Source organism: Theropithecus gelada, chromosome 13 (assembly GCF_003255815.1).
Source record: "Theropithecus gelada isolate Dixy chromosome 13, Tgel_1.0, whole genome shotgun sequence".
NCBI classification, from domain to species: Eukaryota; Metazoa; Chordata; class Mammalia; order Primates; family Cercopithecidae; genus Theropithecus; species Theropithecus gelada.
Window position 1 is genome coordinate 45,139,920 of NC_037681.1, and position 13,335 is coordinate 45,153,254.

The window sequence follows — 13,335 nt, forward strand, 5'->3', positions numbered from 1 at the left end:
TAAAAAAAAAAAAAAAAAAAAGAAAATTCTGGCAGTTTTTGAAAGTGAGTGTATCACTTTTACATTCCCAGCAATAGTGTTCAAGATTTCCATTGTTTTGCATTTTTACCAATACTTGCTATTGTCAGTTTTTAAAATTTGCCATTCTGGTGGGAGTGTAATAATATCTCATTTTGGACTGAATTTGCATTTGCTTCATAACCAGTGATGGGGAATCCCTGTATTGAACATTTGAAAATCTTCTGTTGCGAAGTGTGCTTTTTTCAAGGCTTTTGTGAACTTTTTATTAGGTTGTCCATCTATTAAATTGTAGAAATCTTTACATATTTTGAATGAGTTCTTTGTTGGGTATCTGTATTAGCGTCTTCCTTAGACTGTGGCTTGTCTTCATTCTCTAATGGTGTCTTGCGATGAAAATCTTTGTTTTAATGAAGTTTGATTTAGGAATTAAACTTTATTCTTAGTGCCCTTGTTTCTTGTTTAATAAATCTTTGTCTAACTTAAGATCATGCTGATCTTTTCCTGGTATTTTCTATTTTATTTTTTTTTGGTTTTTGAGACAGAGTCTCACTTTGTTGCCCAGGCTGGAGTGTAGTGGCACGATCCGGCACCCTCCGCCTCCTGGGTTCAGACGATTCTTCTGCCCCAGCCTCCCGGGTAGGTGGGATTATGGGCATGTGCCTGGTTAATTTTTGTATTTTTAGTAGAGATGAGGTTTCACCATGTTGGCCAGGCTGATCTCGAACTCCTGACCTCAGGTGATCCACCCACCTCAGCCTCCCAAAGTGCTGGGATTACAGGCGTGAGCCACCGCACCCTGCTTTTTTATTTCTAGTTTGCTAAGAGTTTTAATCATGATATTATGCTATTAAATTTTATCAGATATTTTTACTGCATATATTAAGGGAATCATGTTTTCTCCCTTATTAATTTGTTATATATTGATTGCTATTTAAATGATAAATTGCCCTCACATTCTCATAGTAAACCTAATTTGGTTTGATGTATTATCTTTTTAATATAATTCTAAATCTGACTTGCTGATATTAGTTATTAGAACTTTTGCATCTAAATTCATGAGAGAGATTGCCCTATGATTTTTTTGTAATAACTTTGTCAGGTTTTGGCATCAAGTTTTATGTTGCTCTTAGAGACATTTTCCTTTTTTTTTTTTTTTCTATTCTTTGAAAGACTTTATATACTATTGGTGTTATTTTTTCTTACATTTTGTTAAGGAATTCCCCGGTGAAGCTCTTTGGGCCTTTTAATTTCTGATCCGATTTCTTTGATCAGCATAAGCTGTTCAGATTTCCTGTTTCTTCTTGGGTCACTTTTGGTATGTTGCATTTTGCAGTTTGTTCATTTTATGTAAACTCGCATTTAAAGTTTGAAATTTTTTTTTTTTTTTTTTTTTTTGAGACGGAGTCTCACTATGTCGCCCAGGCTGGAGTGCAGTGGGGTTTTTTTGTTCGTTTGTTTGTTGTTGTTTTTTTTAAATTCAGTGATGAGTATTGTATATGAAAAAATATATGGAGGCCAGGTGCGGTGGCTCACACCTGTAATCTCAGCACTTTGGGAGGCCAAGGTGGGTGGATCACCTGAGGTCAGGAGTTCGAGACCAGCCTGGCCAACATGGTGAAACCCCATCTCTACTAAAAATACAAAAATTAGCCAGGTGTGGTGGTGGGTGTCCGTAATCCCAGCTACTCCAGAGGCTGAGGCAGGAGAATCACTTGAACCCGGGAGGCAGAAGTTGCAGTGAGCCAAGATCGAGCCATTGCACTCCAGCCTGGGTAACAAGAGCAAAACTCGGTCTGGAAAAAATAAAGGAAGGGAACGGGAGGTGAGGGGAGGCGATATGGGTTCTGAGTATGTTATCTTCCTCCAGAGGAAATTTTAGTTTTTCTGGCAAGTAGATAGCATATGGGCACATCACCTTTATTCAGTTGAAGTGGTCTGTTTCCGGTTTCCGTTGCTCCTAGGGCATAGCTTTTTTTAGGACCTTCAACTGAAGGTTTGGGAGTGTGTTGGAGACAGGTCTATTAAGGCTCCTCTTCCCTGGCAGGCCCTGAAATCCACATTTTGTTCTAGCAAAATCTCTGCTTGGCTTTTTTCCCCTTTAGCAGCTTATTTTTTTTTGAGACAGAGTCTCGCTCTGTCGCCCAGGCTAGAGTGCAGTGGCACGATCTCGGCTCACTGAAACCTCCACCTCCCAGATTCAAGCAATTCTCCTTCCTGCCTCAGCCTCCTGAGTAGCTGGGGTCACAGGTGCACGCCACCACACCCGGCTAATTTTTGTATTTTTAGCAGAAACAGGGTTTCACCATGTTGGTCAGGCTGGTCTCAAACTCCTAACCTCGTGATCCACCCACCTCAGCCTCCCAAAGTGCTGGGATTACAGGTGGGAGCCACTGTGCCGGGCCGAGCAGCTTCTTTCCATGTGGTTTCTCAGTCCCCAGTCACACCTGTGCAGTTTAGGAATTAGTAAATGCCGGGAGGGCAGATTGCAAGCAGAATGTTGAGTTCCCTTTTCTGTGGGATCTTGGCCCATAGAAAGTCGGCTTTGATACCATTAATGTCCGGGGTTTATTCCGTATGGGACTGCTGCGGAGTCTAGCTTACACCTTTCTATGTGGCCCAGTGTGCCTTGCCTGTGAATAAGGAAATGCTCTGAGGCCAGAGGCTGCAGGGAAGCCAGCTGACTTCAGAGCATTTGTCACTCTTCTCCAACCCTGGCTATTTGGATCCTTGTGGAATGCCTTCAAACCATTTGCTCTCTTTGCTTGCCTATTTCTTTTTGGTATTTTATCCACCTTGCGTAGTTGTTCTCAGAGGGTGGGTTGGCCTGGTACCTTCTGCTGGGCTATAACTAGCAGCGTAAGCCTTGGAGCCCTGGCATTTGAAACCCCACACTGTCCAAGCCCAACTTACCCAGCCTTGCCTCTTCACAGCCACCTGTTTTGTCCACCCTGTGCTTAGCCTAGACTTTCCACACAACCTTTTCTTGCTACTCTCTCAGTTCTCCCCACCCATCAAAATTCGAATTGTTCTTCCGACCCATACAGTCTCCACTTCTGATTCCTGGCATTGTGACCCATGAGATTCTTCCTCTGCTGTAAACTCATAGCAATAACTGGCCGGCCACTGTAGCATTGATGTATCATATCATGTGCCCTGCATTTAGCTTTTATCCAGTTGGGTGAGGGTGGGGACCTTGTGGTGCACACCTTTGTAACTAGATTGATTTGCTGCATATCTTGCAGGTGAAAGCATGTATTGCCAATGTAGAACCCAACCGAACAGTGGAGGTCAATGAGCAAGAAGCATTGGAAGAGAAACTGGAAAACGTGAAAGCCGTTCTGCAGGCGTATCATTTTACAGGTTTCGTTTGTTTTTTTAACCTAATTTAGTCTGGGTCTGTCTCTAGTGAGTTTGCTGATGTGTTATCAGTCCTGGACTTATTTCATAATTTATAGTATTTTACACCCTCTGCCCTCATCTCTCTCTCTGTCTCACACACACACACACACACACAGACACAGCTGACATGCTATTTGTAGGCCTATCTTCACCTACAAGATTGGCTTCTTTGTACAGCAGCTGAGTTGGTGGCTGGCTTATTCCATTCATTTTAACAGTTTGTCATGTGCCAGACCCTGTACTATAACTGCCTTTACTGCTGGCTTGTTTTATGCTGCTAGTGAAATAGTTTGAACTTCTCAAGTCTCTGTTTCACCATAAGTAGGGATTTATTCTCCCGTCTATGCCACAAGATAATTGTGGGAAGAACTGGGGACTATGACAAATTATTTCACACTCAGAAAAAAAGAATAGCTATAAATTAAATTTTTGGCCTTGCACAGTGGCTCATGCCTGTAATCCCATCACTTTGGGAGGCTGAGGCAGGATTACTTAAGTCCAGGAGTTCGAGACCAGCCTGGGCAACATAGCAAGATCTCATTTCTACTAAAAATTAAAAAATGAGCCAGGTGAGGTAGCACGCGCTTGTGGTCCCAGCTATTCGGGAGGCCGAGATGGGAGGATTGCTTAAGCCCAGGAAGTTGAGATTGCAGTGAGCTGAGATTGTGCCACTGCTCTCCGGCCTAAAAAAAAAAAAAAAAAAACAGAAAAATTTCTCAATAATTTGACATTTAGGATGTTTTTTCATTTTTACCATTCTTCCATGGTTTGAACAACTCAGTCTCAAAGTGAGCCGGAGTCAAGGGGAAGAATGAGCCTATGATACTCATTCAGCAAACATTTGTTTACAAAGTATACATATTCTGGGCACTGTGGAAGCTACTGGAGGCACAGATGAGTAAGATGTCACCTTGGCCTGCTGTCTGTTGAGGTGTCTTCTCGTTTGCCTCAGGCCTCAGTGGTAAGCTGACCAGCCGAGGAGTTTGTGTCTGCATCAATACTGCTTTTGAGGGGAACCTATTGGATTCCTATTTTGTGGACCTTGTCATACAGAAACCACTCCGGATACATCACCATTCAGTTCCAGTCTTCATTCCTCTGGAAGAAATAGCTGCAAAATACTTACAGACCAACATCCAGCACTTCCTGTTCAGTCTCTGCGAGTACCTGAATGCTTACTCTGGGAGGAAGTACCAGGCAGACCGGCTTCAGGTATCTCTCTGGGATGTTATATGCCTCATTTGTGGGCCCAAGATAAAAGGGGAAAGGGGAGATGTTTTTTGTATTTTCAGTGTTTCCTAACTCTGCATTAGCAGTTTGACCATTACCTTTCTGATGCTGCTTCTTTATATAAAAGCACTATCCCACTCTCTTTTCTTTTGAAACTCTGGATGGCTTTGAAGCTTGGGTACTGGTTAAAGGATTATGCACCCCTGAATGGTGGTCTTCAAGCTTTTATCATAAGATTGTACAGAGTGCAGTTGCTATACTTTTGATTCAACAAGGATTTATAGAGTGCCTGCTACGTACCGTACCAAGTGCCTTGCTGAACCTTGGGTATAGATCTCATTAGAAAGAGAAGGATTTCTGCAGTGCCATGGAAGAATGCTGTCCAACTTCCCCTAAACTAGCCTACCTTTTTGGGTTGCAGTGGAGCTAAGTTTGGGTGAAAAAAGTAGTTGGGAAATGAATGCAGATGGCTGTAAGTGACTCCTACGAGCTTAGCATTTCCCCCTCTATGTATTTGGAATCACCCTGCAGCTCTCAGTTGTAGGTTTAACTTAAATTGAAATGTGGATGCAGTCATGAAGCATCTTAGCCATGTAACGTCAGTGAAGTTTTTGCAGCAACAGTCTCTTGTGGAGCTGTACCCCTGGCCATTTAGGCCTGTAGGGCTTTGCGGGCTGCCACTGACTCTTAGTTATCTTACACATCTTTTTCATTAGTCCTTTTTTCAGAACTTTTTCTGTCCCTCATTTATTTCTCTGAAATGTAATTGATGGGCCTCTTTTTGGTTGACATAATTGAAGTGTCAGTAAACACCACCTTTGGAACTGTAGTCATCCTGTACTTCATTTTGTTCCTCACCCCTCTTAGAGTGACTTTGCAGCCCTCCTGACTGGGCCCTTGCAGAGAAACCCACTGTGTAACTTGCTGTCATTTACTTACAAACTGGACCCAGGCGGTCAGTCCTTCCCGTTCTGTGCTAGATTGCTGTATAAGGATCTCACAGCAACTCTTCCCACTGACGTCACCGTGACATGTCAAGGTAAGAAGGGTGCCTTGGTGCAGCAATTCTCATATCCCAGTTTATTTGAGTGAAGCAGGGAAAACAGGTAGAATCCATGAAGTAGGCCTCTTGAGACACTTTCTCTTTTTATATATAAGCTATGTGTTATTCAGACTGCTAAGACAGAACTTTTTTTTTTTTTTTTTTGCGATGGAGTCTGGCTCTGTTGCCCAGGCTGGAGTGCAGTGGTGCAGTCTTGGCTTACTGCAAGCTCCGCCTCCTGCCTCAGCCTCCTGAGTAGCTGGGACTACAGGCGCCCACCACCACGCCTGGCTAATTTTTTTGTATATTTTAGTAGAGACGGGTTTTCACCGTGTTAACCAGGATGGTCTTGATATTCTGACCTCGTGATCTGCCTGCCTTGGCCTCCCAGAGTACTGGGATTACAGGCGTGAGCCACCGCACCCGGCCAGAACATTCTTGTTTCTACCAATCTTTTCCTTCCTCTTTGTAAATAGTAAACATGATTGTCCCCATTTTCCCTCCTCCTTTGCCCACCCACCTCTGCCAGTGTTCTTGCAGCCTATGATTGTTTTCATTGGGGGCCCTGCTTCAGGAAAGACACCTAATGATAAGGCTGAGTCATGGGTCAGTTATGGTGAATGGAGCCAGAAGACTCATTTCACTACGAAGACAAATGGACGTGACGTGTCAGCACACACTTACTCCTCCCTATGGAGCAGTCTCTTAAATGGAAATTCTTCCAGACTGGCTGAGAGACTTTTTGGTGAACCTGTTTCAGTTAAATGTGACATGGGCAATAATGAAAAATTGGGTACAATGTTTTTAGGAGGCAGAAATTTTGAAGCTGCCCCAGATTTCACACCATTGGTCTTTGATTTCTCTGGGCAGTCTGATTCAAGTCCCCAGTCTCTAGATTGCATCGGTCCAATAAGGGGCAGCCTCTCTCAGTGCGGACCCCCCCCAAAAAAAAAAAAACTGTATGGGTCCAGTGGGTTCAGAATATCAGTGATCCAGGCTCCAATTCCCCCAGCTGCACTGAATGAGATTGGTGGAATCTTTCTTTTTAGGAGGGGAAGCATTATCCACTTCATGGGAGGAGCAACGAGCATCTCATGAAACTCTGTTCTGTACGAAGCCCCTGCATCAAGTGTTTGCCTCATTTGCAAGAAGAGAAAAGTTGGATATGAGTCTGGTCTCCTAATAGATTGTTTTCACTGCACTGGGAACACCTCAGAGGTAAGTAACCAGTACTGAAGACAGTACCAGGCAGGTGGGGCCCACCCTTCCGATGAAAAGAGACACCTACTTTTTCATCTGAATAGAAGAGCAGGTTTGAGTGTAGACACTGGCATTTTTGAACAGTTCCCATGATCTCCTGGTCACTTCTTAAAATGCTCAAGATCATGTTTTTTAAAGGTGTTAATTGATCATACATTTTAGTTGAAAATAATTTGTGGGGCAATAAAAGCCTTTTTTTTTTTTTTTTTTGAGACGGAGTCTTGCTCTGTCACCCAGGCTGGAGTGCAGTGGCCGGATCTCAACTCACTACAAGCTCCGCCTCCCGGGTTTACGCCATCTCCTGCCTCAGCCTCCTGAGTAGCTGGGACTACAGGCGCCCGCCACCACGCCTGGCTAGTTTTTTGTATTTTTTTAGTAGAGACGGGGTTTCACCATGTTAGCCAGGATGGTCTCGATCTCCTGACCTCGTGATCCGCCCGTCTCAGCCTCCAAAAGTGCTGGGATTACAGGCTTGAGCCACCGCGCCCGGCCAAAAGCCATTTTTTGAAAAAGGTGTATCACTCAAGAAGTACTTACGAAAAAAATATGGAAAACTATCAAATTATTGAGGGCATTAAGTTGTCACAGTAACTGCTACTAATTTAATGCCAGGAATAGAGACGCCAAAAATCCTAAAATTTTCAAAGGGCTCTCACAGAAATGTAGCACTCCACTCAAACTGCAGTAGCTTGATTGTGTTGAGAAACACTGATATAAATAATGGAAAAACAACCCACATTCACTAATGAAGATAATAAAGAAGACCCAATTTTTTTTTTAAAGGAAAGTATTTCTAGCTTTTATGGAAGCTTTAAGTAATTTTTCTTCATTTTCCTGTTTGAAACTTTTGAAAAGGAAGTTCTTTGATGTTTGGTTAGGTGCAGTGTATTCTAGGCCACTGCTTTATAAACATGGTGTGAGAAAGCAGTAGGATAAAATAATCAGCGTTCAATCTATCTCATATTTTGTTTTCTAAAACAGTTTAGTAGAGCTCTGAATGTACTAAGAAGTCCCCGCTGAAAAAGCACGGTTAGAAATCTGCCCATAAACTCAGGGGGACTCAGGCGCCCCCTGGGTCTTCCCTCTCCTGCAGGCTCTGAGGTTAGTGTCCTGATTTGCTAGCACCCCTGGTTCCTTGGCGTGTGGGTCAGATATGAAGACCTGTGTCTGGCTGACCAGGTTCTCCCGTTTTCATCCCTAGCTCTCCCTTGCCCAGGCACAGATAGGAGTCAGGAGTCATGACTGGCCCAAGGCCACGTTCAGACTTAACCTGCAATGGCCACTTCCTAGACCTCACGGTCGTGAAGTAACCTCCATGTGGGAGAGCTCCAGGAACAGTGCAGAGGACTAAAGCCAGCTTGGAGTACGCTTTAGAAGAAAGCAGTTGAAGAATAGTTCCGGGGTACAGTGAGCTATGACAAGACCTTCAAGCTCCTGCCTTCCAGGCCTATGGTGGGGACCAGTGGCAGGAGTCAGCAAAGTACAGCACTCCTCAGATAAGTGATATTACCACAGTTTCCACCATCACTTTCAAGTTGAATAAAGCTTTTAATAAAACAGTCTTGTTCTTTATCAATACCTGTAAATTCTCTTAAAGCAGTAGCAAAGGCGACTGTAGCAAGAGCTCAAAAGGCAAGGCAATGTCGGAGTGTATTTAACAGAAGATTAAAAATATAAATGTAGAAGATCTGTTTATATATTTTTCTTTCAGAAATAAACCCCCCCTCCCCTGCCAGGTGAAAGGAAATATTGCACTTTCTGCTCTCATGACTAAGGGGACAGGGGTTCCAGAAGAACCTTTCAAGATGATGAGGAACACCAGGACGAGGGCCATCTCACCTCACTTGGACCACATGGAGACCACCAGGTATCCTGCTTGACCTACCTTCAGAATGGGAGCAAAACGTTTGCCAGCCATGTCCCGCCCCACCAAGCCCCGTCTGAAGCAGAGCTTCCCCACCTGTGTTCCCTCCACAGTCCCAGTCAGCCCACTGGCAAAGGCCACTTCGTCCCTGCTCTGCCACCCTCCTGCTCACAGTGGCCAGGGCCCCTCAGGGGCAAGAATGGCAGGGATTGGAACGAGGGCTCTGGAAGGACTGTTCAGCCCTACGCCTAAGACCCCTGCGCTGGGGACGCTACAGGCACATGGAGGAATAGCAGGGCCACCCTCAGAGTTCACACATCCATGAACAAACGAAGGCTGAGGAGATTTCTAAACCTAAAGTCCGTGAGTGTGCACTTCAATCCAGGAAGGCCAGGACTTCTTCAGTTCCAAAAAATAAATTCTCCCTTCCGGTTTGGACTGTTGCAGGCTCGAGGCTGTTCAGGAGTTGTCTACCACCTGGTGGGGCAGTGTGACAGAGGGGCCGTTGGGGAAGGCGGCTGGCTTGTCCCGCCCCTTCAAGAAGAAGGTCAGCAGCTCCCCCTTCCCCTTCACAAAGATGGGGCCTCGCCTCACAAAGCGGAAGCCGTACTCTCGGAGGATGACTTGGGTTTCTTCTACCACCTGTAGAGGGATGGGGAGCAAGAATGTGGCGTTACTGGGGGAGCCTAGACTGAGGGCGGGTGGGGCTTTGGGTGGTTGGAGCTGAGCACTGATCCATGGGTCCCAGGCAGTACAGGGCCCTCAGCACCCTTCCCAAACCTCCCAGGGCCAAGCCCTTCCTTCCACCCCCGATGAGCAGCGGGTGGGCAGGAGAGCCCTGGAGTGAGTGGCTGGGGGCCTCCTCTCGCCCAGAGACTTCTCTGCTAGGACAGCCATTGTCACCTGGGTGGCAGCACTGTTGCCTGGAAACTGCCACTGCCTGCTCTTGTATCCCTTTGCCCCTTTCGTGGAGCTCTTTTGCCAGACCCCACTGAGACAGATCACAAGGTATCGGAAGGTTCATACCCAGAGGCAGGCCATACGCACCCAGAACTTCAGCCCAGATTTTGTGGATGGGTGGGAGCGTTTCCTCCTGTGCTGAGGCTAGCTATTGCAGAGACTCCTTTCCACTCACCCCATGCCTCTGCCTGTGGACTTAACTGTTCGGGGCCAGGGTGGGAGGCGGGCACATGGGAAAGCACTGTTCCGATTCTGTTCCTATGCCGAGTCTGAGCACGCGCCGGCTCTGCTGCTGGACATACCTGGATGTTGCCCATGACCCCCGTGGACTCCATCCTGCTGGCTACATTGACCGTATTGCCCCAGATGTCGTAGTGTGGTTTCCGGGCTCCGATGACCCCAGCCAGAACCCCGCCTTTGTTCATGCCTAGGGTGGAGGCATAAAGTTCAGCACAGCCACAGGCCAAACCTTGTCATGAGCCTCAGAAACCAACTCCTCTTTTATAGAATTTGTCACCAGACCTGTACCACAAAGCTCCTAATTATGTAACACATCATTGTCCTCGTTCAACTTGCCTGTATGCTACTGGAGGGTGGCAGTCACGTCTCCTGTTTATCTGTGTGCTTGGCAGTGTCAGCTGCCACCCCCCCATATGCAGATTTACTCAGCATGGTAGTGACCAGTTCTAATACACCTGGTATTTGAAGTCTCCTGTGACCTCGCTCCGGAATGAGACGCCCTCAGTGGAAGAGCAGGTGATCTTAACTCCTTTCAAAGAGCAGGCTGGTCTGGGAAGCCATGCCCTCAGCAGGCACAGAAACCCCTCTGGAAATGGATCACAAATTCACTTCTCGGCCAGGCAGGCCAGGCTTCTGTTGTAAACAGTAGGCACAGTATAGCCTGACCATCACATCAGCTGGGTTTTGGTTTAGTCATCTAGAGGAGTCTGGACTAAAGGTCTTTCAGGTCCCCTCGCCCTGTGAGTACGTGAACCTCCCCACCCGAATGCCTCAGTCCTCCTGAGCCTCCTGTCTCTCCTGGTGGGCCGAGCCCCTGCCACAGGGCAGGCCGGCTGGGGGCGCTCACCTATGCGCAGCATGAAGTTATTGAAGGACTGATTGTTGATGTTGGTGAGCGTATCCTTCATGGCCAGCGCAAAGTCGGCCAGGTCAGCCAGGTGCTGCCAGCGTTCTCTCTCAGACTTGTCCTCCTGTGCCAGGGGACCGTGGAGAAAGTGTCAGGGGCCGCTCACCGCAGCAGCCTGCTCTGCTGTCTTCCCTGGCAGTGTTCTGGGGGTGGATTCCCCACAGCTAGATGTTCAAGGCCTGACTTCCCTTCCTCCCACAAAGGAGTCGGCAGCCGCGCTAGCTCCGACTTGCCACTGTGACAAAGTTCACGTAGCAGGTCTAGGCAAAGTCTGGGCAATGGGGTAGAGGAGACGGATCCGTGAGTCTGACCGCGAGGTGGGCTCCTTCACCTTGGCTGGGCCGAGTCCTTAGGTTTTGTCAAGTTGTCCTTGTTTGGATCCCTCAACTAGGTGATAAGCACTGGAGGGGGTGACCCGCCTTGGACATGTTTCTGTAACCTCATCCATACAATAGAGAGGGCCATGGGATGGTCTTAGAGGTAAAACAGGATGATGATGTTTTAAGACCAGAGCTTGGGACCAGGGCTCCTACACCCCATTTTCTCTCCTGGTAGCTGAACACAGGTCTAAATTAGCTTAACAAATGAACAGGCTGCCATTGACCAGAGTTCTGAAGGCCACACTTTTTAAGTTTCCCTTGTTAACAATTGCTCTCCAGTTCCTATGAAAGCACAGAGCCTTAGGGGGCCTGGCCACAGAACACAACCATCTTAGGTCTGAGCTGTGAACAGCAGGGGGTGGTGTGTGTGTGCTCTTTCTCTGCTTGCCACACTTTCTCAATAAACCTTACTATTTATATTTACATGCTGCTGGTGGTATGTGTCTGGGACTCCTTTGCACAGCAGTTCTTGTTTCCCGCATGCTAGGTCTGGGCTGCCGATCTCTTGCCTAGGGGCAGAGCCTCGTCTCCTCTCTGGCTATTGGGGTTAGCTACCTTGTTGGAGCTGGCAAAGCCATTAGTGTTGACGTCAGGGGTGACTCCTGAAGCTGCCATATACGTGCTGCCAATGGTTTTGATCTTGGTGATCACCCGGAACTTGGGATTGTCCAGGAGCTGGGGCCAGGATTCAGAAAAGAATTGTCAGCAGTCAAGGCAGATGAATGACCCAACCCAGTGACAGATGTACCTGTTTACAAGGACCCCACTAAACCCAAGAGACACTTTCCTATCAAAGTTGTTACTTAGTCTACCGCTCATCTGCCACGTGACCCTGGGAGAACTTCCTGACATTCTGGGCCTCAATTTCCACAACCTCAACACTGACATAAAATCACCAGTCTCCTAGGCGGGCTGTGCGCGTGTGGAAAAGCATTCTCCCTGGTATACAGGTTACCCAATCAATGCTGACTGGCTCTGAATTTGAGGAGAGGGTCCCAGGACAGAGAGGTCTCCAGATGTTGCTTGGCCAGTCCTTACCCTGTGACCCTGTGGGTGAGTTCCTGGGCTCCCACCTCCCCTTCCCTTTCCCAGCCCAGTAGTTCCAGGTGGCTGCAGAAGTCTGTGTATTGCGGAAGGGGCTTATCTGGGATGGTGGAGCCAGTTTCTCTGGCCTCTGCAGCCTATCCTAGGATGTGATGTGGAGTGGGCCGGCTTCATCGCCAGAGTGCGGGGTGGGGACTCACAGAGTCAAAATCCGAGATGATTTCATTGAGGAAACGCAGACACTCGATACCGCCATTGTTGATGCTCTCCTCTGTGTAGAAGTCAGCAAAGTTGGGCAGGGAGGCAAACATGACTCCAATCTCATCATACGTCTGGCTGTACAGCTCCTAAAAAGAGGCAGGGCCAAAGTGCTCAAAGCATGTCTGACTGACTGGATGATGTGCTGGAGAAATGCATCTGTCTTCCACACACGACATGTGTACTCAGCTTTTTGTATTCACACATCAGTCAGATTATCCCAGCCTCTTTTTTTTTTTTTTTTTTTTTTTAAAGAGTCTGGGTCTTGCTATGTTTCCCAGCCTGGAGTGTAGTGGCAATAAACAAGCACGATTAGGTACAATTGAAGCGCACTGCGGCCTCAAACACCAGGTATCTGGGACCACAGGCACATGCCACCATGCCCGGCTGTAGATTATCCCAACTCTGAATAATTTAAAAATAGCTCATTGCTGGCCGGGCGCGGTGGCTCAAGCCTGTAATCCCAGCACTTTGGGAGGCCGAGACGGGCGGATCACGAGGTCAGGAGATCGAGACCATCCTGGCTAACAGGGTGAAACCCCGTCTCTATTAAGAAATACAAAAAACTAGCCGGGCGAGGTGGCGGGCGCCTGTAGTCCCAGCTACTTGGGAGGCTGAGGCAGGAGAATGGCGTGAACCCGGGAGGCGGAGCTTGCAGTGAGCTGAGATCCGGCCACTGCACTCCAGCCTGGGTGACAGAGCGAGACTCCATCTCAAAAAAAAAAAAAAA

The 13,335-nt window shown here is 47.2% G+C and overlaps 2 protein-coding genes across 7 annotated transcripts in view; one reads left to right on the top strand and one right to left on the bottom strand.

Moving 5' to 3' along the window:
• Positions 1-11,726, top strand: part of CENPO (centromere protein O) — a 20,702-nt gene extending 8,976 nt beyond the window's left edge. For all 4 annotated transcript variants that reach the window (XM_025353576.1, XM_025353578.1, XM_025353575.1 and 1 more), the window contains 5 exons: positions 3,264-3,381; positions 4,373-4,632; positions 5,518-5,689; positions 6,742-6,910; positions 8,664-11,726. In XM_025353576.1, coding sequence (XP_025209361.1) covers positions 3,264-3,381; positions 4,373-4,632; positions 5,518-5,689; positions 6,742-6,875 — 684 coding nt within the window. In that variant the 3' untranslated portion in view covers positions 6,876-6,910; positions 8,664-11,726. The remainder of the gene's footprint in view (positions 1-3,263; positions 3,382-4,372; positions 4,633-5,517; positions 5,690-6,741; positions 6,911-8,663) is intronic.
• The window catches only part of ADCY3 (adenylate cyclase 3), a 106,136-nt gene continuing 101,281 nt past the window's right edge, over positions 8,481-13,335 (bottom strand). For 2 of the 3 annotated variants that reach the window (XM_025353572.1, XM_025353574.1), the window contains 5 exons: positions 12,548-12,694; positions 11,859-11,978; positions 10,864-10,987; positions 10,079-10,203; positions 8,481-9,458 (listed from right to left, as the gene is read on the bottom strand). In XM_025353572.1, the coding sequence (XP_025209357.1) occupies positions 9,276-9,458; positions 10,079-10,203; positions 10,864-10,987; positions 11,859-11,978; positions 12,548-12,694 (699 nt within the window). In that variant the 3' untranslated portion in view covers positions 8,481-9,275. Of the gene's footprint in view, positions 10,204-10,863; positions 10,988-11,858; positions 11,979-12,547; positions 12,695-13,335 lie in introns of all 3 variants that reach the window. The other variant, XM_025353573.1, reaches the window with a different exon arrangement.